General features: G+C 47.6%; 1 protein-coding gene and 1 non-coding gene across 3 annotated transcripts in view; both read left to right on the top strand.

Moving 5' to 3' along the window:
• The first annotated feature begins 132 nt into the window (after positions 1-132).
• The window catches only part of STX5 (syntaxin 5), a 27,525-nt gene continuing 2,402 nt past the window's right edge, over positions 133-25,255 (top strand). The window contains exons 1-10 of one of the 2 annotated variants that reach the window (XM_003909677.4): positions 133-288; positions 985-1,228; positions 4,850-4,920; positions 5,083-5,138; positions 5,256-5,326; positions 7,265-7,381; positions 7,465-7,521; positions 7,686-7,767; positions 8,241-8,347; positions 8,519-8,640. In XM_003909677.4, coding sequence (XP_003909726.1) covers positions 1,004-1,228; positions 4,850-4,920; positions 5,083-5,138; positions 5,256-5,326; positions 7,265-7,381; positions 7,465-7,521; positions 7,686-7,767; positions 8,241-8,347; positions 8,519-8,640 — 908 coding nt within the window. In that variant the 5' untranslated portion in view covers positions 133-288; positions 985-1,003. Of the gene's footprint in view, positions 289-316; positions 889-984; positions 1,229-4,849; positions 4,921-5,082; positions 5,139-5,255; positions 5,327-7,264; positions 7,382-7,464; positions 7,522-7,685; positions 7,768-8,240; positions 8,348-8,518; positions 8,641-25,255 lie in introns of those variants that run through there. The other variant, XM_009185814.4, reaches the window with a different exon arrangement.
• Positions 17,009-17,110, top strand: LOC116269862. The gene has a single exon (XR_004177676.1). It is a non-coding gene; the product is annotated as a U6 spliceosomal RNA (small nuclear RNA).

Genomic DNA, 25,255 nt, shown 5'->3' with positions numbered 1-25,255 from the left:
GGGCCCAGCCCCCTGGGCTCCCGCTGTAGTACTCCGGGGCGGGGTCACGGCAGCGCCTTAGCCAATGGGAGGGGGGGTCGCTCTTGCGTTTGGATGTGGGGCGTGTCTTTCGGGTCGCCTGGCTTGAAAATGCGTGGGACCGCCCCCTCGTCACCGGGGGTGGGGTTACGTGTAGGTGACGTGGCCGCTTCCAGTCTGGTCGGGTTTCGGCGGCCTCAGTTCCCAGGGAGGAGGTAGTGACGGCCGGGGAGATTGGTAGTGGCGGCGGCGGCAGGCAGCAGAGGGGAGGTAAGACTTGCTCTAAGAGGGGGTCTGGCCACCGTGTCAGCTCTGGGGCAGTGGTTTTACAGGGGCGACGACTGGCAGGGGGAAGGGAACCAGGGGCAAGCAGGCAAGTCCTGCCGGCCCGGCTCCTGGTGAGCGAATTCCTTGCCGTCCAATCAGGAAAGCCTCTGTTGAGAGAGACGTCGGCATTAGCTAATGAGTGGTTGAAGTCTTCCAGAAGGCGGACCTTGGGCGGGGGGTGGGACTTCCTGTTTCAAATAAACACCCAGAGGTTTCCCCCTCCGCCCACCGAAGTGTGTCAGTCTTTGGAGGTCCGTCACCGGCCCCCCCCCCACCGAGGGGCCGAAGGAAACCACGGAAACGAAGGGACTGGGTTAGGGCCCGGGGCAGTTACACGGGCCGGGCCGCAGTCTGAGGGCCACGGGACTTGGCTCTGGCCCTGTCTCTGCTTCAGGGCCCCCGGCCCGCGCTCTGGCCGCCGGAGCCAAGTTGGAAGAAGAGTCTGAAGCGGGTTCGACTTGGGACAGGGGAAAAGCAGAGCCCTTTCCGCTGCTGGCCCGCCCCAGGATCTGCGAGCGTCTTGGGCGCGAAAGTCCATGAGAAGTGCGGAAGGGGCTCGAGGATTTGTTGATTGGGGTGGGGCGGGGGAGTTTGGGGAAAGAAGCTGCCTGGGGAATGACACTCTCCCCTCCACAACAGTCCGAGGTTATGCGTCTCAATGATCCCGCGGAAACGCTACGGGTCTAAGAACACGGATCAGGGTGTCTACCTGGGTCTCTCAAAGACACAGGTCCTGTCCCCTGCACCTGCTGGCAGTAGCAGCAGCGACATCGCCCCTCTGCCCCCCCCAGTGGCCCTCGTCCCTCCCCCTCCCGACACCATGTCCTGCCGGGATCGGACCCAGGAGTTTCTGTCTGCCTGCAAGTCACTGCAGACCCGTCAGGTAAGGACCTGGAGTGGAAAAGGTGAGGAGTGAGCCATACTCAAATCTAGGAAGGACTGTGCTCCACCACTGTTAACTGAAGTAATTCTTGGGGGTACCTGATGGAACTGATAGGCTTGGATGGGGCCAGTAGGGTCTGCTGTAAGCAACAGAGAAGAGGTCGGCTGGCTAACTAGAGGCAAGGACTTAGACCTTTTTTTAGGAGGAATCCCTTGGAGGGCAGGATTGCTATTCTGGAGGGAGTACTTCAGAGAGTACTTGGCTGTAATATAATTGGTGTGAATAAGGAACAAGTTCTAGGAAGAGCCTTTAGCTGAGAAACACGCACCTTGAATTTTCCAATATATTTCTACCATAAATTTGCTCTGTAACCATGAGAAAATTAATCTAGTTACATCTTAGTTTTTATCTCTGTAACATTAAGGACATTTTCTAGATCAGGAATTTGTTGTTTTTGTTTTGTTTTGAGATCTGTTTTCAACTCTGTCAACAGGCTGGAGTGTAGTGGCGTGATGATAGCTCACTGCAGTCTTGAACTCTTAGACTCAAGGGATCCTCTTTCCACAGCCTCCTGAGCAGCTGGGACTACATGGATGCACCACCCAGCTAATTTTTAAATTTTTTTCGTACAGGCAGTGTCTCACTATGTTGCCCAGGTTGGTCTGGACACAAACACCTGGCCCTAGACCAGTAATTTGTATCAAAATAACTTAGGGTTGGATGTGGTGGCTCGTACCTGTAATTCCAGCACTTTGGGAGGCCTAGGCCACAGGATCGCTTGAGGCCAGGAGTTAGAGACCAGCAGGGGCAATGAAGAAAGACCCTGTCTCTACAAGAAAAAAAAAAAAAAAGCTGGACGTGGTGGCATGTGCCTGTAGTCCCACCTACTTAGAAGGCTGAGCGAGGCCCAGTCTCTTCCTCTTTCTCTTTTTTTTTTTTTTTTTTTAATTTTAAGAGGGAATTTCACTCTTGTCTCCTAGACTGGAGTGCAGTGGGGCAATCTCAGCTCACTCAACCTCCTCTTCCCGGTTCAAGCGATTCTCCTGCCTCAGCTTCTGGAGTAGCTGGGATTACAGGTGCCCGTCACCGTGCCCGGCTAATTTTTGTATTTTTTTTTAGTAGAGACGGGGTTTCACCATGTTGGTCGGGCCGATCTTGAACTCTTGACCTCAGGTGATCTGCCTTCCTCAGCCTCCCAAAGTGCTGGGATTACAGGCATAAGCCACTGCGCCCAGCCTCTCTCTCCTTTTTTGGAAACAGGGTCTCACTCTGTCACCAAAGCTGGAGTGCAGTGGTTCTATCTCGGCTCACTGCAACATCTGCCCTCCTGGGCTCAAGCAGCCCTCCTGCCTCCAGCTTCTCAGTAGCTGGGATTATAGGCATGTGCTACCATGTCTGCCTAATTTTTGTTTTGTTGGTAGAGACGGGGTTTTACCATGTTGCCCAGACTGGTCTCGAACTTCTGTGCTCAAGTGATTCACCTTCTTCATCTTCTCAAAGTGCTGGGATTACAGGTGTCAGCCACTGCACTCAGCTCCTCTTTTTTTTTTTATTTTTTTTTATTTTTTTTTTTGAGACGGAGTCTCGCGCTGTGTCACCCAGGCTGGAGTGCAGTGGCGCGATCTCGGCTCACTGCAAGCTCCGCCTCCCAGGTTCACGCCATTCTCCTGCCTCAGCCTCCGAGTAGCTGGGACTACAGGCGCCCGCCACCACGCCCGGCTAGTTTTTTTTTTTGTATTTTTAGTAGAGACGGGGTTTCACCATGTTAGCCAGGATGGTCTCGATCTCCTGACCTCATGATCCACCCGCCTCGGCCTCCCAAAGTGCTGGGATTACAGGCTTGAGCCACCGCGCCCGGCCCAGCTCCTCTTAAAAAAAAATTTGGGAGTGCTTTCTAATTATTCATTTATTTATTTATTTATTTATTTTTGAGATGGGAGTTTCACTCTTGTCGCCCAGGCTGAAGTGCAATGGCGTGATCTCAGCTCACTGCAACCTCCGCCTCCTGGGTTCAAGTGTTTCTCCTGCCTCAGCCTCCCAAGTAGCTGGGATTATAGACATGTGACACCACGCCCAGCTAATTTTGTATTTTTAGTAGAGACGGGGTTTCTCCATGTTGGTTAGGCTAGTCTCAAATTCTCGACCTCAAGTGATCTGCCCGCCTCAGCCTCCCAAAGTGCTGGGGTTACAAGCACCTGAGTAAGTATTTTTTTGTTTGTTCATTTGTTTTTGAGATGGAGTCTCGTTTTGTTGCCAGGCTGGAGTGCAGTGACATGATCTGGGTTCACTTCAGCCTCCGCCTCCGCGTTCAAGCGATTCTCCTGCTTCAGCCTCCCGATTAGCTGGGACTACAGGCGTGTGCCACCACACCCAGCTAGTTTTTGTATTTTTAGTAGAGACGGGGTTTCACCATGTTCGCCAGGATGGTCTCCGTCTCTTGATCTTGTGATCTGCTTGCCTCGGCCTCCCAAAATGCTGGGATTACAGGCGTGAGCCACTGCACCCGGCCAAGTAACTGTATTTATTTATTTATTTTGAAACGGAGTCTCGCTCTGTCACCCAGGCTGGAGTGCAGTGGTGGGATCTCAGCTCACTGCAGCCTCCAGGTTGAAGCGATTCTCCTGCCTTTGCCTCCTGAGTAGCTGGCACTACAGGTGCATGCCACCACACCTGCCTAATTTTTTGTATTTTTAGTAGAGACGGAGTTTCACCGTGTTAGCCAGGTTGATCTCGATCTCTTGACCTCGTGATCTGCCTGCCTCAGCCTCCCAAAGTGCTAGGATTACAGGCGTGAGTCACCGCGCCTGGCTGAGTAACTGTATTTTTAAATATTTTTACTGATGGGTGGGCATGCTGGCTCACACCTGTAATCCCAGTACTTGGGAGGCTGAGGTGGGAGGATTGTGCGAGCCCAGGAGTTCAAGACCAGCCTGGGCAATATAGCAAGACCCTATCTCTACAAAAAGTTAAAAATTAGCTAGGTGCGGTGGTGTGCCCTGTAGTCCCAGCTACTTGGGAGGCTGAAGTGGGAGGATCACTTGAGCCCAGGATGTCGAGGCCGCAGTAAGTTATGATCATGCTACTATATTCCAACCTGGGAGACAGAGTGAGACCCTGTCTCAAAAATAGTAAAGTTATAAAAATGTGTTTTTCAGCTCATGGTAAAGCTGCTTTTCTATATGATCTCCAAGAACTTTGCAGTCATCCTTATTGATTTCCTGATTTGAGGAATAGAATGGCAATACTAGCTACCATTTATTTAGTGCTTACTATGTACCAGGTAGTTGACTGAAGTACTTTTCAGCCTTTTTGTTATTTAACCTTAGCAACAACAATGGGAGATGTGTGGGTTGTCTTCGTCTTATAGAAGAGGAAGTAGAGATTCAGAATGTTTTAAGTAACTTGCCCCAAATCCCCTAGCTAGTAAGTGGTAAGTCAAGATTTGAACTCAGATCTACTTGTCTTCAAATCTGGACTCTAAATGACTTCCACTCATAAGTCTGGATCATCTGATGGATGCCACTAGTGCTAGAGATAGTTTAGTGGACTCCTCAGGAAGAGTGAAAGCTGGAACTGGGGAAGGGAGAACTAAAGTTGTCACCTCCTGCTATTGCTTTTCAGAATGGAATCCAGACAAATAAGCCAGCTTTGCGTGCTGTCCGACAACGCAGTGAATTCACCCTCATGGCCAAGTGAGTTGAGAGAAGCTTTCTGGTGGGGTACTACAATGTCTGAAGAAAAGTAGACTTGCAATCAGTGGCCTTGGCTGTGAAGTCTGGGGTTGGTTGTGCTGGAGCTTATGTGGGAAAAGGCCTCCTGCCCTTTCCCACAGTCTCACTAGTGGTCATTTGCAGGCGCATTGGGAAAGACCTTAGCAACACATTTGCCAAGCTGGAGAAGCTGACAATCTGTGAGTGTTCTTGGGGTCTTTCAGAAGTGGGGCAGTAAATCAAAGAGGACTGAGGGCTATATTCCCTGAGTTTTGTCGTTGACCTCACCCATTGTGGCTTCTTGTTTGTCTCTGTAGTGGCAAAGCGCAAGTCCCTCTTTGATGATAAAGCAGTGGAAATTGAAGAACTAACATATATCATCAAACAGGTGAGCTACTAGCCATCAGGAGAGCCCAGCATTTCAATCAGATCACTTCTGTCTTCCTGTCATTTTCCATTGCATGGGGACCCAGAGCAAGTTTCTTTTTTTTAGAGAGGGGGTCTCACTGTGTTGACCAGACTGGAGTGTTGTGGTGTGATCCTAGCTCACTATAGCTGTTAACTCCTGGGCTCAAGCTATCCTCCAGCCTGAGCCTCCTGAGCGGTTGAGACTATAGGGACATGCCCTCATACCTGGATAATTTTTTTTTTTTTTTTTGAGACAGAGTTTTGCTCTTTTGCCCAGGTGGGAGTGCAGTGGTGTGATCTTGGCTCACTGTAACCTCCACCTCCCAGGTTCAGGCTATTCTCCTGCCTCAGCCTCCCCAGTAGCTGGGACTACAGCCACCTGCCACCAATGCCTGGCTAATTGTTTTCTCTTTAGTAGAGAAGGGGTTTCACCATGTTGGCCAGACTGGTCTCAAACTCCTGACCTCAAGTGAGCCGCCCACTTCGGCCTCCCAGAGTGCTGGGATTACAGGTGTGAGCCACTGCACTCAACTGTAATAACTTATTTATTTATTTATTTATTTATTATTTTTTGAGACAGAGTTTCACTCTTGTTGCCCAGGCTGGAGCACAGTGGTGTGATCTCAGCTCACCACAACCTCTGTCTTCTGGGTTCAAGTGATTCCACTGCCTCAGCCTCCTGAATAGCTGGGCACATGCCACTGTGCCCAGCTAATTTTGTATTTTTAGTAGAGGTGGGGTTTCTCCATGTTGGTCAGGCTGGTCTCAAACTCCTGACCTCAGGTGGTCCGCCCACTTCAGCCTCCCAAAGTGGTGGGATTACAGGCGTGAGCCCCAGCGCCAGGCCAATAATAACTTTTCTTTTCTTTTTTTTTTTTTTTTTTTTTTTTTTGAGACTGAGTCTCGCTCTGTCGCCCAGGCTGGAGTGCTGTGGCCGGATCTCAGCTCACTGCAAGCTCCGCCTCCCGGGTTCCCGCCATTCTCCTGCCTCAGCCTCCCGAGTAGCTGGGACTACAGGCGCCCGCCACCTCGCCCGGCTAGTTTTTTGTATTTTTTAGTAGAGACGGAGTTTCACCGTGTTAGCCAGGATGATCTCGATCTCCTGACCTCGTGATCCGCCCGTCTCGGCCTCCCAAAGTGCTGGGATTACAGGCTTGAGCCACCGCGCCCGGCCTTTCTTTTCTTTTTTTTTTTAAAAGACGGTGTCTTACTCTGTTGCCAGGCTGGAGTGCAGTGGTGCGATCTAGGCCTACTGCTACCTCCACCTCCTAGGTTCAAGTGATTCTTTTGCCTCAGCCTCCCAAGTAGCTGGGACTGTTGGACTATAGGCATGCGCCACCACACCCAGCTAATTTTTTGTATTTTTAGTAGAGATGGGGTTTCATCATGTTGGCCAGGATAGTCTCAATCTCTTCACCTCATGATCTGTCTGCCTTGGCCTCTCAAAGTGCTGGGTTTACAGATGTGAGCCACTGAGGAATTGTGTGTATAAATATAATTCTGTTGATGCCTCTTGAAGCTACAGTGCCTTTGACTCTTCCCTTTTCCTGAATGCTGTCCAGGGGTTTTGTTGGTCATGCTCTAGACCCAAGATTTTGGCCTTTGAAAGGGTTCTGTGGCCAAGAGCATGGCCTCACAGAATGGAGCAGGGCAGTAGGCTGGAGGAGTAAACAAGTTATTTACAAATGGATGAAGGCCTACTTTGCCTCTTTCTAGCTCTTCTCTGCAGGAACTGAGCCAGAGCAAACACTAGACCTTGGAAAATCCTAGCAGGCCCATCTGGTCTGACTGTCTGGGATACTCTCACTCTAGCTAGTAACTTCCACCTTGCCCTTCCTACCAGAGATGGCCATCGGGAGAGATGCTGACTGAGGACTCCTTGGCTAATACTTTGTTTTTCCCTGGACTCTTTTACCAGGACATCAATAGCCTCAACAAACAAATTGCTCAGCTCCAGGATTTCGTGAGGGCTAAGGGCAGCCAGAGTGGCCGGCACCTGCAGACCCACTCCAACACCATTGTGGTCTCCTTGCAGGTGGGAGCTGGGGAGGAAGGGAAGGAGGCAAAGGGGAAGAATGTGGAGTCTTGTTTGGTTGACCGTCTCTCCTTTTCTTCTAGTCGAAACTGGCTTCTATGTCCAATGACTTCAAATCGGTTTTAGAAGTGAGGACTGAGGTGAGAACAATTTGCCTAGGAGGGATAGGAATATGGGGGTAAAGATCCAAGAGGAAATGGGGAAGGTACAGGTTCTACAGGGTCATGGGGCCAATGGTGGGAGTCTCTTTAACATGCCTGCTTTCTAGTGGCTTCAGGTCCTTTGCGTTTTTCCCCAACCCCAGAACCTGAAGCAGCAGAGGAGCCGGAGAGAGCAGTTCTCCCGGGCACCTGTGTCAGCCCTGCCCCTTGCCCCTAACCACCTGGGTAAGTCAGAGGTAAAACGGGAAGCCCCGGGAGGTAAGGTTACTTACTCTGGTTGTGATGGCATCCTCTGAAGGCACGGGTTGGGTAGGAGAGTGGAGGGTCAAGGAAGTTTCTAGGCTCTATCTCTCAGAGGCCGAACCAGATGGTTGAGATTCGTGATCCACATTTAGACTCCCACATTCTCACTGTTGGGGTGAATTCAGTTGTATTCAGAAGAATGATAATTTCTAATTTTTTTCATACACTTACCTTTATTCACATTCTCTCATTTAATTTTCACAACCACCCTTTGAGAAAGCAACTATTATTATCCCCCATTTTACAGGTGAGGAAACTGAGGCTCAGAGAGGTTAAATGACCTGTCCAGGGTCACAAGGCTAGTAAGTGCCAGAGCTGGGATTCAAACCCAGAGCATGTGGGCTTTGAACCTGCTTTTAACTGTGAAGATGTGCCACGTCCTGTTTTCTCCCCAGGGGGTGGTGCTGTGGTTTTGGGGGCAGAGTCCCATGCCTCCAAGGATGTCGCCATCGACATGATGGACTCTCGGACCAGCCAGCAGCTGCAGCTCATTGACGAGCAGGTACCCAGGCTCTGAACTAGGGAGAATCAGCTTCTCCATTATCCTCTGTGGTTCCCAAGAGAGTGTTTGGAGTGTGCCATGGGCAGAATGGCAAGCTGGGAGGGCTGTAAAGATGCAGGTCTGACCCTGAAGAAGCTGATGGTGCTCATGTGCTCTCTCCCTCTCCTGAAGGATTCCTACATCCAGAGTCGGGCAGACACCATGCAGAACATTGAGTCGACAATTGTTGAGCTGGGCTCCATCTTTCAGCAGTTGGCACACATGGTTAAGGAACAGGAGGAAACCATTCAGAGGTGAGACATACTCTCTCACCCCAAACAGAGGAGCTTTCTCTTCCCCGTAGATTGGCATCTTAAAGTCCCCAGGGACTGCTTGATGCCCTTTGGAAGATAGAGTGAATTCTGCCCACCCATGGGACCCAGTTCACCTGCTTCCGTCCACCCAACAAGTATTTATTGAGCACCTGTTCATGTGAGGCGCTGTTCCAGGTGCGGGAGATACAGCGGTAAATAGGACAGTAAAGTCTCTCTGGAGCTACTTTGTAGCATGTGTAAGTGTCTAGAATTTGATAGGGCAGATGAGGACAGCTGTGGAAAAGAACTGACAAGGCTGGCATAGTGGCTCACACCTGTAATCCCATAGGCAGCATTTGGGAGGCCGAGCAAGGCAGATCGCTTGAGTTCAGGAATTCAAGACCAGCTTGGGCAACAAAGTGAGACCCTCTCTCTACAAAAAAATACAAAAACTAGCTGGGCATGGTGGCACGGGCCTGTAGTCCCAGCTACTCAAGAGACTGAGGTGGGAGGATGGCTTGAGCCTGGGAGGCAGAGGTTGCAGTGAGCCAAGATCATGCCACTGCACTCCAGCCTGGGCGACAGAGCCAGATTCTGTGTCAAAAAATAAAAATAAAAATTGACCAACAAAATTTCAGGTAGTAATGAAGACTGTATACAGAGTTAAAGTAGGATGATGTGTTAAGAAAGTAATGGATGGGTACCGTGGCTTACACCTGTAATTCCAGCACTTTGAGAGGCCCACACAGTCACCTGAGCTAAGGAGTTCGAGACCAGCCTAGGCAACATGGTGAAACCCCATCTCTACAAAAATAAAAAAATTAGCTAGACGTGGTTGCATAGGCCTGTGGTTCCAGCTACTCGGGAGGCTGAGGTGGGAGGATGACTTAAGCATGGGAATTTGAGGCTGCAGTGAGCCATGATGGAACCACTGCGCTCCAGCCTGAGTGACAGAGCGAGACTCCATCTCAAGAAAAAATAAGGAAGTGACTAAGGTATATCAGATTGTGTGGCAGGGAATGCTGCTCTGAAGACACCACATTTAAGTAGAGATTTGAATGACAAGAGGGATCCACCCAGGCAAAGAAGAGAGAGTGAGTGTTCTCGGCTGAGTGGACAGCTAGAGCAAAGCCTTGTAATGGGACGGTCTAACTATACGCAAGAATCAAGAAGGCCTGCATGGCTAGAAAGTAATGAACAGAGATAGAGAAGTACAGGGTGTACTGGAGGGATGTAGGCAGAGGCCCAACAGTGGGCTGGCCTCTCTGTTCCTCTGGTGTCTCCTGCTACTATAAGAGGTTTTATCTGCTCCTCCTCTGTGGTGCTTAGCATTCAGTCAGTCAGTTATGGGAAATACAGCAGTGGACAGAAGAGACAAAATCCTTGCCCTTGTGGAACGTGTATCCTAGTAGGGAGATAGATGTGAAAAAGTCATAATAAATAAATAGTATGTTTAAAAACAAGTCATAAATGCAAAAAAAAAAAAAAAAAGTCAACACAGGATAAACTAATCAGGAGTGCCAGGTTTGGAGGGAGGTAGGCCTTATTAAGAAGGTGGCATCACACTTGGGAGAAGGTGAGGAAGTTAGGTACGTAGACTCTGGCAAAGACCTCCAGGTGACAATATATCTGATGAGTTAACAGACAGCAGAGACTACTGCAGCTGGGATCAGTGAGGAAGAGAGTTGTACAACGTGTGGTCAGAGGGGAACTGGTGAGACCTCTTGGGACCATTGGTAGGCCTTAGCTTTTATTCCAAGTGACGTAGGGAGCCATTGCAGGGTTTTGTTTTTGTTTCTGTTTTTGTTTCAGACAGAGCCTTGCTCTGTCGCCCAGGCCGGAATGCAGTGGCACGATCTTGACTCACTGCAACCTCCGCCTCCTAGGTTCAAGTGATTCTCATGCCTCAGTCTCCCTAGTACCTGGGACCACAGGTGTGCACCGCCATGCCCAACTACATTTTGTATTTTTAGTAGAGACGGAGTTTTGCCATGTTGGCCAGCCTGGTCTTGAACTCCTGGCCTCAAATGACCTGTCCTCCTTGGCCCCCCAAAGTGCTGGGATTACAGGTGTGAGCCATCATAACTGGCCAAATACATTTAACTTTATTTATTTTATTTATTTATTTATTTATTTATTTTTATTTTTGAGATAGAGTCTCACTCTGTTGCCAGGCTGGAGTGCAGTGTTACAGTCTAGACTCACTGCAGCCTCTGCCTCCTGGGTTCAAGCGATTCTCCTGCCTCAGTCTCCTGAGTAGCTAGGACTGCAGGTGTGTGAGACTATGCCCAGCTAATTTTTGTATTTTTAGTAGAGACAGAGTTTCACCATGTTGGCCAGGATGGTCTTAATCTCTTGACCTCATGATCCACCCACCTCAGCCTCCCAAAGTGCTGGGATTACAGGCATGAGCCACCATGCCCAGCGTTAACTTTATTTTTATTTATTTATTTATTCTTGAGGTGGAGTTTCTCTCTTGTTGTCCAGGCTGGAGTGCAGTGGCACCTCTCGCCTCACTGAAACCTCCAGGTTCAAGCAATTTTCCTGCCTCAGCCTCCCGAGTAACTGGGATTACATGCACCCACACCACGCCCAGCTAATTTTTGTATTTTTAGCAGAGATGGGGTTTCACCATGTTGACCAGGCTGGTCTTGACCTCCTGACCTCAGGCAATCCATGCACTTCGGCCTCCCAAAGTGCTGGGATTGCAGATGTGAGCCACTGCGCCTGGCCACATTTAACTTTAAAACAAAAATTATAATAGCATATACTCTGGGATTTATAAGGTACGTAGATGCAACAAATTTAACTGTAGAATAAAGGATGAAGCAAGAGGGTTTCAAGATTTTGACAGGTTTTTTTTTTGTTTTTTGTTTTGAAATGGAGTTTTGCTCTGTTGCCAGGCTGGAGTGCAGTGGCTCAATCTCAGGTCACTGCAGCCTCCGCCTCCCAGGTTCAAGTAATTCTCCTGCCTGAGCCTCCCGAATAGCTGGGATTATAGGCGCCCGCCACCACGCCCAGCTAAATTTTGTATTTTTAGTAGAGACGGGGTTTCACCATGTTGGCCAGGACGGTCTCAATCTCTTGACCTCATGATCTGCCTGCCTTGGCCTCCCAAAGTGCTAGGATTACAGGTGTGAGCCACTGTGCCTGGCCGATTTTGACAGTTTATATAAAGTAGGCTGTGAAAAGTTCATAAGGTATATTGTCATCCTTAGAGCAACCACTGAAATAAAACAAACTCAACAATGACATATAGCAAGAAGAGCAACAACCAAATTGAAATGGAAATAGAATTTTAACCAAAATTTCAGTTAATTCAAAAGAAGGACAAGAGAGGATAAACAGAGAAACAAAAAATAAAAGAGAAAAATAGAAAATAGTGCCGGGCGCAGTGGCTCACACCTGTAATCTCATCACTTTGGGAGGCCGAGGTGGGCGGATCACAAGGTCAGGAGATGGAGACCATCCTGGCTAACACGGTGAAACCTCGTCTCTACTAAAAATAGACAAAAAATTAACCAGGCATGGTGGCGGGCGCCTGTAGTCCCAGCTACTTGGGAGGCTGACGCAGGAGAATGGCATGAACCCAGGAGGTAAAGCAGTGAACTGAGATCACGCCACTGCCCTCCAGCCTGGGCAACAGAGCAAGACTCAGTCTCAAAAAAAAAGGTAAAATGGCAGCCCTAAATCCAGCCTTATTAAAAATTACGTGTGGCCTCAAGTGAGCTCCCCGCCTTGGCCTCCAAAAGTGCTGGGATTACGCATATGAGCCACCATGCCTGGCCAGATTCTGCCCCTTTTTTTTTTTGAGACAGAGTCTCACTGTGTCATCCAGGCTGGAGCGCAGTGGCGCAATCTCGGCTCACTGCAAGCTCCGCCTCCCGGGTTCATGCCATTCTCCTGCCTTAGCCTCCCAGGTAGCCGGGACTACAGGTGCCCGCCACCATGCCTGGCTAACTTTTTTTTGTATTTTTAGTAGAGACGGGGTTTCACCATGTTAGCCAGGATGGTCTCGATCTCCTGACCTTGTGATCCGCCTGCCTCGGCCTCCCAAAGTGCTGGGATTTACAGGTGTTGGCCAATTCTGCCCATATTTTAATCTCCATCCCAGACCACTCTCCTAAACTCCATATATCCATATTCCTGTTCAACATCTCCACTTACTGGCCTGGGAGTGGTGGCTCATGCCTGTATTCCTAACATTTTGGGAGGCTGAGGCAGGTGGATCATTTGAGGTTCAGCAGTTTGATACCTGCTTGACCAAAATGGTGAAACCCCACCTCAACTAAAAATACAAAAAACAAAAAAAAAAATAGCTGGGCATGGTGACACATGCCTGTAATCCCAGCTACTCAGGAGCCTGAGGTGGTAGAATCACTTTAACCCTAGAGGTGGAGGTTGCAGTCAGCCGAGATCGTGCCATTGCATTCTAGCCTGGGCAACAAGAGCAAAACTCTCAAAAAACAAAAACACAAGCTGGGTGTGGTGGTGCACTTCTTGGTCCCAGCTACTGCGAAGTCTGAGGCAGGAGGATCTGAGCCCCGGGGGCGGAGGTTGCAGTGAGCCAAGATTGCGCCACTGCACTCCAGCCTGGGTAACCGCAACACCCTGTCTCTAAAAAAAAAAAAAAAGAAAAGGTATTAAAAAGTTAAATGTATTTTAAATAAGAGGAAGACATGGTAATAGTACTCACATATTTACCATCTTCACTGTTCTTCATTCCTCCTTGAATAGATCTAAGTTTCCCACTGGTATCTCTTCCCTTTATCCTGAAGAAGCACTTCCTTTGGTATTTTTTTTTGTAGTGGAGATCTGCTGACAACAATTTCTTTCAGTTTTCTTTCATCTGAAAAGAAAACAAATCTTTTTCACTAAATCAAAACTAAACTTTTTTCACCTTCATTTTTTTTTTTGAGACAGAGTCTCACTCTGTTGCCCAGGCTGGAGTGCAGTGGCGCGATCTCGGCTCACTGCAAGCTCCGCCTCCCGGGTTCACGCCATTCTGCCTCAGCCTCCCGAGTAGCTGGGACTACAGGCACCTGCCACCACGCCGGCTAATTTTTTATATTTTTAGTAGAGACGGGGTTTCACTGTGTTAGCAAGGATGGTCTCAATCTCCTGACCTCGTGATCTGCTTGCCTCAGCCTCCCAAAGTGCTGGGATTACGGGCGTGAGCCACTGCGCCCAGCCTCACCTTCATTATTGAAGGATGTTTTCTCTGGATATAGAATTCTGAATATTCAGGTTTTTTTTTTTTTAACTTTTTATTTATTTTTTCCTGAGACAGGGTCTCACTCTGTTGTTGCCCAGGCTGGAGTGCAGTGGCATGATCATGGCTCACTGCAGCCTTGACCTCCCACCTCAGCCTCCTTAGTAGCTGGGGCTACAGGCATATACCACCACACCAGGCTGAATTTTTTTTTTTTTTTTTTTGGTAGAGACGAGGGTTTCACATGTTGCCCAGGGAGGTCTCAAACTCATGAGCTCAAGAAATCTTCCCACCTTGACCTCCCAATGTACCTGGCTCATACAGATTTATTCTTTTTTTTTTTTTCCGAGACGGAGTTTTTAGTCTTGTTGCCCAGGCTGGAGTGCAGTGGTGCGATCTTGGTTCATTGCAACCTCCACCTCCTGGGTTCAAGCGATTCTTGTTCCTCAGCTTACTGAATAGCTGAGATTACAGGCACCCACCACCACACCCAGGTAATTTTTTTTTGTATTTTTAGTAGAGACAGGGTTTCACTATACTGGCCAGGCTGGTCTTGAACTCCTGACCTCAAGTGATCCTCCTGCCTCTGCCTCCCAAAGTGCTGGTATCACAGGCATGAGCCACAGCACCCGGCCTGATCATGTCTTTTTTTTTTGTTTTTTGTTTTTTTTGAGACGGAGTCTCGCTGTGTCTCCCAGGCTGGAGTGCAGTGGCGCGATCTCGGCTCACTGCAAGCTCCGCCCCCTGGGTTCACGCCATTCTCCCGCCTCAGCCTCCCAAGTAGCTGGGACTACAGGCGCCCGCTACCACGCCCGGCTAATTTTTTGTATTTTTAGTAGAGACGGGGTTTCACCGTGTTAGCCAGGATAGTCTCGATCTCCTGACCTCGTGATCCGCCCGCCTCAGCCTCCCAAAGTGCTGGGATTACAGGCTTGAGCCACCGCGCCCGGCCGTTTTTTTTTTTTTTTTTTGAGATGGAGTTTTGCTGTTGTCACCCAGGCCAGAGTACAGTGGTGCGATCTTGGCTCACTGCAACCTCCACCTCCTGAATTCAAGCGATTCTCCTGCCTCAGCCTCCTGAGTAGCTGGGATTACAGGCGCCAGCCACCACGCCTGGCTAATTTTTTATATTTTTAGTAGAGTTGGGGTTTCGCCATGTTGGGCAGCCTGGTCTCGAACTACAGACCTCAGGTGATCTGCCCGCCTTGGGCACCCAAAGTGCTGGGATTATAGGCATGAGCCACCATGCCCAGCCTCTGAGTTTCTTTTATGTGTAAATTTGTCTTTAAATTTAGGAAGTATTTGGCTATTATTTAAACATTTTTCTGCCTCTTTCTGTCCTTTCCATCTGGAAATATATACATATGTATGTTTCCAGATACATGTCTCATATAATAAATTTATTTATATTTATTATATATATATATTTTCAGGTCAATCTGCTGTTAAGCCCATTTGGTGAATTTTTTTAGATAATTTTCAGTTTCAAATTTACACTTGGTTCTTTTTTAGAGATTATGTTTCTCTGCTGTGACTTACTACTTTCTTAGTCAGTACAATCATATTTTCCCTCAGTTATAATAGCTGCCTTAAAATTTAATTCTCATCATCTGGATTATCCTAGGGATGGTTCCTTTCATTGCCTTTTCTTTTCTGTATGGGTCACAGTTTCCTGTTTCATTGTTTATCTACTAATTGAGGATTTTATCATGCATGTTATAATTGATATAAAGATTCTGGATTATGTTTCTATAAAGAATGTTGACTTTTTTGTTTTCACAGGCAGTTAACTTGGCTGAAGTAAGATTGTTGTTTTTTATATTTCCTCTGTGGTTTATGTAATTTATGGAATGGTCAGTCTAATAGGAGCTACCCAGGCATTACTGGAAGCAGAACCTTGAGGAGTGAGAAATAGTCATTGGATTCAGCAATGTAGATATTGTTGGTGACTTTGAGTCAGATTCAATAGAGGGATGGGAGCAAAAGCTTGAATGCAATGGCGTTTAAGAGAGAATGAGGCCAGCCATGGTGGCTCTTGCCTGTAATCCTAGAACTTTGTGGGGCTGAGGCAGGCAGATCACTTGAGGCCAGGAGTTCGAGACCAGCCTGGGTAACATGATGAAACTCCATCTCCACTAAAATACGAAAAATTAGTTGGGCGTGGTGGCATGTGCCACCACCAGAGACTGAGGTTGCAGGAGCCAAGATCAGCCATTGCACTCATCCCTGAAAGTGATTAGAGTAAGACTTGTTCAAAAAAAAAAAAAAAAAAAATGAGAGAGCAATTAGAAAGAGTAGAAATAGATGAATAGACAGCTCTTTTTTTTTTGAGACAGAGTCTTGCTCTGTCGCCAGGCTGGATCCAGTGCAATGGCGCGATCTTGGCTCACTGCAACCTTCACCTCCTGGGTTCAAGCAGTTCTCTTTCCTCAGCCTCCCAAGTACAGGCACGCACCACCACACCCAGCTAATTCTTTTTTTTTTCCAGTAAAGGGGATGTTTCACCATGTTAGCCAGGATGAAGAATGGACAGCTCTAAGAGTTTTGCTTCAAAATGGAGAAAGAAAATGGAGTAATAGCTGATAGGAGGAAGTTAATCAGAAGATTTCCTTTTTTTTTTTTTTAATATGAAAATTTGGGGGTTAGGCAAAGTAGCTTACACCTGTAATCCTAGCGCTCTGGGAGTTCAAGGCGGGAAGATCGCTTGAGGCCATAAGTTCGGGACCAGCCTAGGCAACATAGCAAGACCCTATCTCTCCAAGAAAATGGAAAATTAGCCTGGCATGGTGACATGCCTGTAGTCCTAGCTATTTAGGAGGCTGAGCGGAGATCACTTGAGCCGAGGAGTAGGAGGTTACAATAAGCTATGATGGTGCCATTGTACTACAGCCTTGGCAATAAAGTGAGACCCTGTCTCTAAAAAATGTTTTAAAAGAAAAATTTTAAATTTACCAGTAAATTGAAAGAACAATAGTAAACACTAATATACCTACAACCTACACCCTACATTCAGCAGTTCACAATTGGCCAGATTGGCTTTATCTTTTATTTTTCTGAACGATTTCACAAGGTTGCCGATATCATGACACTTAATCCTTAAATATTTTAACATGCGTCTCCTAAGAATACACAAATTCTCTTTAAAAACCACATCCAGTACTCACTTCAGCAGGACGTATATTAAAATTTGAATGATACACAGGTTAGCGTGGCCTCTGCACATGGATGGCACAAATTTTTTAAGCATTCTGTATTTTTTATTACCTGGGTGATGAGATAATATGTATACCAAGCCCCAAGACACGTAATTTATTTATAGAACCAACCTGCACGTGTACCCCTAAAACTAGAATAAAATTTAAAAATTAAATAAAAAAATTAAAACCAGACTGGGCACGGTGGCTCACATCTGTAATCCTAGCACTTTGGGAGACCGAAGTGGGCAGATCACCTGAGGTCAGGAGTTTGAGACCAGCCTGGCCAACATGGAGAAACCCCTTGTCTACTAAAAATATAAAAATTAGATGGGCATAGTGGTGCACGTCTGTGGTCCCAGCTACTTGGGAGGCTGAGGCAGGAGAAGTGCTTGAACCTGGGAGGCAGAGGTTGCAGTGAGCTGAGATTGTGCCACCGCACTCCAGCCTGGGCGACAGAGCGAGACTCTGTCTCAAAAAAATAAAAAAACCACACCCAGTTATCCTATCTGTGAAAATTAACGATTTCCTAATATTATGTATTATCCAGTGAGTGTCACTCACCACAGAGCAATACTCTGTCTCAAAAAATAAAAAATAGCCGGGCGCGGTGGCTCAAGCCTGTAATCCCAGCACTTTGGGAGGCCGAGACGGGCGGATCACGAGGTCGGGAGATCAAGACCATCCTGGCTAACACAGTGAAACCCCGTCTCTACTAAAAAAAAATAAAAAATAAATGTAGCCGGGCGAGGTGGCTGGCGCCTGTAGTCCCAGCTACTCGGGAGGCTGAGGCAGGAGAATGGCCTGAACCCGGGAGGCGGAGCTTGCAGTGAGCTGAGATCCGGCCACTGCACTCCAGCCTGGGCAGAGCAAGACTCCGTCTCAAAAAAAAAAAAAAAAAGAGATTGAGACCATCCTGGCCAACATGGTGAAACCCCGTCTCTACTGAAAACAGAAAAATTAGCTGGGCGTGATGGTGCGTGTCTATAGTCCCAGCTACTCGGGAGGCTGAGGCAGGAGACTCGCTTGAACCTGGGACGTGTAGGTTTCAGTGAGCCGAGATTATACCACTGCACTCCAGCCTGGCAACAGAGCAAGACTCTGTCTCAAAAAAAAAGACACCCAGTTATCATATCTGTTAAAATTAACTATTTCCTAATACTGTGTGATATCCAGTGAGTGTTTACATTTTCCCAGGTATCCCCAAACTGTTTATTAGGTTTTAAAAAATTAAATCAGAAAGCCAGACGTGGTGGCTTACACCTGTAATCCCAGCGCTTTGGGAGGCCGAGGCGGGCAGATTACCTGAGGTCAGGAGCTGGAGACCAGCCTGACCAACATGGAGAAACCCCGTTTCTACTAAAAATACAAAATTTGCTGAGCATGGTGGTGCATGCCTATAATCTCAGCTACTCAGGAGGCTGAGGCAGGAGAATCACTTGAACCCGGGAGGCAGTGGTTGCAGTGAGCCAAGATCATGCCATTGCACTCCAGCCTGGGCAACAAGAGCGAAACTCCGTCTCAAAAAAAAAAAAAAAATTAGCCGGACGTGGTGACACATGCCTGTAATCCCAGCTATTTGGCAGGCTGAGGCAGGAGAATCGCTTGAACCCGGGAGGCGGAAGTTGGGGTGAGCCGAGATCACGCCGTTGCACTCCAGTCTGGGCAACGGAGTGAAACTCTGTCTCAAAAAAAAAACAAAAAAAAGAGTCTGGGTGCGGTGGCTCACACCTGTAATCCCAGCACTTTGGGAGGCAGAGGTGGGTGGATCACGTGAGGTCAGGAGACCATGCTGATCAACATGGTGAAACCCATCTCTACTAAAAATACAAAATTAGGGCGTGGTGACACATGCCTGTAATCCTAGCTACTCAGGAGGCTGAGGCACGAAAGTCGCTTGAACCCAGGAGGTGGAGGTTGCAGTGAGCCAAGATCGTGCCATTGCACTTCATCCTGAGCAACAAGAGCGAAACTCCATCTCAAGTAAATTAAATTCTTCCTCTTTTCTGAGCATCACTATAGGCTTTAATGATAGGTTTTAATGTATTGTCTTCTTATTAGGGCAATGATTATTGCCAGTGCTCAAGTTGTTCCAAATATGTCTGGTGGGAGTCTAGAGGGTTTAAAAGGCTGAGAGAAATAAAAGTATGTTTGCATGCCAATGGGAATGATGCAACAGATAAATTTTAAAATGATGAGGTAGGAGAAAGATGGGAGAATTCTTGAAATGATGTCCTTAAGAAGGTGAGAAGAAGTGGCTCCAGCACAGAAATCGAAGCTTGGCTCTAAGAGGAGCTGGTGATAGGTGGGAAGACAGGCTATTGTAGCAATGCAGGGGGTGGAGCGGCATGTATCTTCAGACCACTTCAGTCTTCCCAGCTCCTTAAGAAGAAAGGCCAGTAGAGGAGAGGATAGGGGAGAGGAGGTGTAGGAGGTTTTCGGAATCCACTCCTGCTTACTTGCTCTTACACCTTTAGTCAAGGTCCAACCCTGATCTTTCTTCCCCACGGTATCTAGCAGAGTGCTTTTAGTCTATGTTGTTGATCATGTGAAACTGAGTGAGCACCTACATTTGTATAAAGCCACTTTCTGAACGTCAATCCACTAAGCAGCCTCACACATTTGATTGGCCAAGGTAAAAGAAAACACTTGGAGATTCTGATTCGAGAGATGTGAATGGAGTGGGCTTTCAGGGAGCTTCATTTTTACAAAATCTGTAGAAGTTCTGACGAGCATCCAGGTTTGGGAACCACTGATTTAAAAAAAGTTTGTTTATTCAACTACTGTATGTTGAGCACCAGCCATTTATAAGGTACTGTGAGTACAGCTGTCTTGATCCTAGAGTCAGGAGAATTGACTGATATTTGTTGTTGTTGTTTGTTTGAGACAGTCTCACTCTGTCACCCAGGCCAGAGTGCAGTCGCACGATCTTGGCTCACTGCAACCTCTGCCTCCCAGGTTCGAGTGATTCTCCTGCCTCAGCCTCCTGAGTAGCTGGGATTACAGGCATGTGCCACCATACCATGCCTGGCTAATAATTGACTGATTTTTTCTTTTCCTTTCTTTTTTTTTTTTTTTGAGACAGAGTCTCGATCTGTCATCCAGGCTGGAGTACAGTGGCGCGATCTCCACCCACTGCAAGCTCCACCTCTCAGGTTCGTGCCATTCTCCTGCCTCAGCCTCCTGAGTAGCTGGGACTACAGACGCCCACCAACGCGCCCAGCTAATTTTTTGTATTTTGCAGAGACAGTTTCACCGCGGGTCTCGGGATCTCCTGACCTCGCGGATCCGCCCCACCTCTGCCTCCCAAAGTCCTGGGATTATAGGCATGAGCCACTGCGCCCAGCCCTTCTTTTTTTTTTTTTTTTTTGAGACGGAGTCTCGCTCTGTCACCCAGGCTGGAGTGCAGTGGCCGGATCTCAGCTCACTGCAAGCCTCGGGCCTCGTTCACGCATTCTCCTGCCTCAGCCTCCCAGGGGCTGGGACTACAGGCGCCTCGCCACCTCTGGCTAGTTTTTGTATTTTTTAGTGGAGACGGGTTTCACCCTGTTAGCTGTGGATGGTCTCGACCTCCCCAACCTCGCGGATCCGGGCCCCATCTCGGCCTCCCAAAGTGCTGCTGGGATTACAGGCTTGAGCCACCGCCACCGGCCTTTTTTTTGAGATGGAGTCTGCTCTGTCACCCAGGCTGGAGTGCAGTGGCAACCTCCACCTCCTAGGTTCAAGTGATTCTTCTGCCTCAGCCTCCCAAGTAGCTGGGACTACAGGTGCAAGCCACCACAGCCGGCGAATTTTTGTATTTTTAGTAGAGAAGGAGCCATATTGACTCATCTCAGCATATTGGTCAGGCTGGTCTCAAACTCCTAGACCTCATTATCCGCCCACCTCGGTCTCCCAAAGTGCTGGGATTACAGGCGTGAGCCACCACGCCTGGCCTGACTGATTTTTATCTATTTCAGCTGAGACCTAGGAAACCCCTTGCAGAGTTAGGCCATAAACACCATAGCTCCTTGAGCTATGTTGTATTTTGAATATTAGAATATTAAGACGGGGCACAGTGGCTCACTTCTATAATCCCAGCTCTTTGGGAGGCTGAGACAGGTGGATCACGAGGGCAGGAGATGGAGACCATCCTGGCTAATACAGTGAAACCGCATCTCTACTAAAACAATACAAAAAAACTAGCGAGGTATGGTGGCGGGCACCTGTAGTCCCAGCTACTCAGGAGGCTGAGGCAGGAGAATGGCGTGAACCCGGGATGCGAAGCTTGCAGTGAGCCCAGATCACGCCACTGCACTTCAGCCTGGGTGACAGAGACTCCAACTCAAAAAAAAAAAAAAAAAAAAGAATATTATTATAGATTCAGTGAAACAGAATTATAAAAGATATTTGAGTTCTTTCCTCAATCAATATACATCTAAAAATAGCATATAGGCAACTTTACATTCTAGTCTTCCTTGAAACAGTGTTGTAAGTAGTTTTCACTGTTAGCATGCATTTGCTCATTGGTTTAGCAAACATTTTTTGCTGCTGTGAGCTTATCCTGCTGGGTCTGAGGATAAGAGAGTGAAAGACCATTCTGGTCCTCCTGGAGCTCACTAGTAGGAGAGACATAAGTTGACAGTGACACCTCAGTATGATAGGGCAAGAAGAGAAGGGGATGAGGCTGGGTGCAGTGGCTCATCCCTGTAATCCCAGCACTTTGGGAGGCCAAGGCAGGATTACTTTTGGGAGGCCCGGAGTTCAAGACAGCCTGTGCAACACAGAGACCCTGTCTCTATTTAAAAAAAAAAAAGAAGGGGACGAGAGAACTCAAGAGTAGGTACTGCTCCTAGGTGGGGCCAAGGGGCCTTCCCAGAAGTGATACCAAGCTAAGACTTGAGGGGAATGCCAGCCCAAAAAGGGGAAAGGAGAAGCTGTTCCATGTGAGGGAAAAACAGCACAGAAATTAGAAAGAACTTGGTAGATTCAGGAGTGCAGAATTACTCAGCATGGCTGGGGGAGTGGTGAGAGGCAAGGCCAGGTCACAAATGACCTGTGTGTCACAGCAAGAAATTTGGTGTCAGGGAGAGAACATAAGAAGAAGTGAGCAGATTGATGCTGGGTGAGAATTAGGTTGGTTCTGGATGTGCTGAGTGCCTCAGACTGCATGGGACAGCTAAATGACAGTTTAGTAGGCATTTCATGTTTTGATGTTTGGAAGAGAAGGCAGTGTAAGGACTTAGGACAGTGGCCTCTTGGTGAAACCCTGGGCATAGACCACCCAGAGACAGTGGGTAAAGTAAGAAAAAGGTCAGGACAGATCCCCCATGGAGTCGGGGTATGTAGAGAAGAGAAGAATCTGGCCAGACTGAGGAGGAAGGTTGAGGAAGATGAGAGAAGAAAGCAGAGAGAGAAATGTGTCCTTAGAACTTGGGGTAGAGGAATTTTAAGGAGTGGTTATTTCTTATTGCTCCTGAGAAAGTTAGAGGTAAGGATGTGTTAGAGTCTGGGGTGGGGGTGGGGGTGGGGGAGGCTTGAATTAATTGGATCAGTGCCAGTATTTTCAGTAGAATGGCTCAGTAGCAATTTTACAGTATGTTGGAGCATAAAAGGGAAATAAGGAAGTAGAATTTATGGGCAACCATATACAAAATAAATTTATGAAAGGATGCAGTCTTTAAAATAGGTGTAGACATTCATATGCGTCCTCCCTGCATGGCAGTGGATCTGGGTTTGAGCACTTGCTCTATAAACCACTGATTAAGTCTGAAGTTCTTTGGGATGCAGATTCTTGGTCCCCAACTTAGAATTTCTGGTTGTGACACTTGAGAATTTTTATATTTGAGAATTCAACAGGTGATTCTTATTTTTCCTAAGGTGTGAAAACCACTGATTGATGTTGCTCATTTTCCTTTTCACCTCATAAAATATTCAAACTACAGAAAAGTTGGGAGGATAGCACAATAAACACTCATATTCCCTTCACCTGTAGTCACTAACTTTGTTTTCATCTTTGTTTTTTTCTTTTGAGACAAGGTGACACTCGGGCTATAGTGCAGTAGCACAATAATGGCTCACTGCAGCCTCAAACTCCTGGGCACAAGTGATCCCCCTACCTCAGCCTCCCCAGTAGCTGGAATAACAGGTACATGCCACCATGTCCAGCTAATTTTTAAATTTTTTTTTTTGTAGAGACGGAGTCTCCTATTTTCCCCAGGCTGGTCTCGAACTCCTGAACTCAAGCAGTACAGCCACCTTGGCTTCTCAAGTGCTGGGATTACAGGCATGGGCCATCTGCTCTGGCCACCAGTAGTTAACATTTTATCACTTTTTTTCCTCTCTTTCTTTTTTTTTTTTTTTTTTTTTTTTTGAGACGGAATCTCACTCTGTCACCCAGACTGGAGTGCAGCGGTGCGAGATCTCGGCTCACTGCACCCTCTGCCTCCCGGGTTCAGGTAGTTCTCCTGCCTCAGCCTTCTGAGTAGCTGGGGTTACAGGTGCCTGCCATCACATCCAGCTAATTTTTGTATTTTTGGTAGAGACAGGTTTTCACCATGTTGGTCAGGCTGGTCTCAAACCCCTGACCTTGTGATCCGCCCACCTCAGCCTCCCAAAGTGCTGGGATTATTGACATGAGCCACCATGCTCAGCCTTTCCCCTCTTTCTTTTGCCGAATTATTTGAAAGTAGGTGCAAATTTCCTGCTGTTTTATCCCGAAATACTTCATTCAGCATGCTAAGAATAAGGCATTCTCCTGAACAGCCATAATGTCATTTTCTTTCTTTTTTTTTTTTTTTTTTTTTTTGAGATGGAGTCTTGCGTTGTTGCTCAGGCTGGAGTGCAGTGCCACGATCTCCGCTCACTGCAAGCTCCGCCTCCCAGGTTCACGTCATTCTCCTGCCTCAGCCTCCTGAGTAGCTGGCACTACAGGCACCCGCCACCACGCCTGGCTAATTTTTTGTATTTTTAGTAGACATGGGGTTTCACCGTGTTAGCCAGGATGGTCTCAATCTCCTGACCTTGTAATCCACCGGCCTCGGCCTCCCAAAGTGCTGGGATTACAGGCGTGACCCACCGCGCCCAACCCATAATGTCATTTTCAAGCTAAGAAAATTAACAATTCTCCAGCATGATCCAGTAATCAGCCCATGTTCAAGTTTCCCCATCTGATATTTATTGTATTTATTTATTTATTATTATTATTGAGATGCAGTCTCGCTCTGTCACCCAGGCTGGAGTGCAGTGGCATGATTTTGGCTCACTGCAAGCTCCACCTCCTGGGTTCAAGCGATTCTCCTGCCTCAGCCTCCTGAGTAGCTGGGACTACAGGTGCCTGCCACCAGGCCCGGCTAATTTTTTGTATTTTTAGTAGAGACGGGGTTTCACCGTGTTAGCCTGAGTGGTCTCTATCTCCTGACCTGATGATCTGCCTGTCTCGGCCTCCCAAAGTTCTGGGATTACAGGCGTGAGCCACCACGCCCAGCCCCCATCTGATATTTAAAACAGAAGTTTTTATCTCTTTTAATTTAAGACCCAGGTAGATTCACATTTTGTATTCAATGTGTCTCTTTAGTGTGCCTTTTGTTTTATTTTTCATGACAAATTAAATTTAACATTGATGAAATTAGGGTAAATACTTTTGCCATGATGATTACATTAGTAGGCAATTGATGAGGTTGTCCCTTTATTGCTGATGTCAGTTGAATCACTTGTTCAAGGTGCTGTCAGCCCAAGCACACTCATCCCTTGGTATTGCAGGGCATTGGCTCCAGGAGACCCAGAGGAAACCAAAATCTGTGCATCCACAAGGCCCATAACATCTTGTCATATTTGCTTGTAATCTACTCACATCCTCCGATATACTTATTTAAATTTTATTTTATTTTATTTATTTATTTTTTGAGACAGAGTCTTGCTCAGACACCCAGGCTGGAGTGCGGTGGTGCGATCTTGGCTCACTGCAAGCTCCGCCTCCCGGGTTCACGCCATTCTCCTGCCTCAGCCTCCCGAGTAGCTGGGACTACAGGCGCCCGCCATCACGCCCAGCTAATTGTTTTGTATTTTTAGTAGGGACGGGGTTTCACCGTGTTAAACAGGATGGTCTCGATCTCCTGACCTCATGATCCACCCGTCTCAGCCTCCCAAAGTGCTGGGATTACAGGCGTGAGCCACCGCGCCCGGCCTTTTTGTTTTGTTTTTTTTTTTAAAAAAATAGAGACTGGCCGGG

The sequence above is a fragment of the Papio anubis genome, chromosome 12 (assembly GCF_008728515.1).
Source record: "Papio anubis isolate 15944 chromosome 12, Panubis1.0, whole genome shotgun sequence".
NCBI classification, from domain to species: Eukaryota; Metazoa; Chordata; class Mammalia; order Primates; family Cercopithecidae; genus Papio; species Papio anubis.
This window is presented reverse-complemented; position numbering and strand designations above follow the sequence as displayed.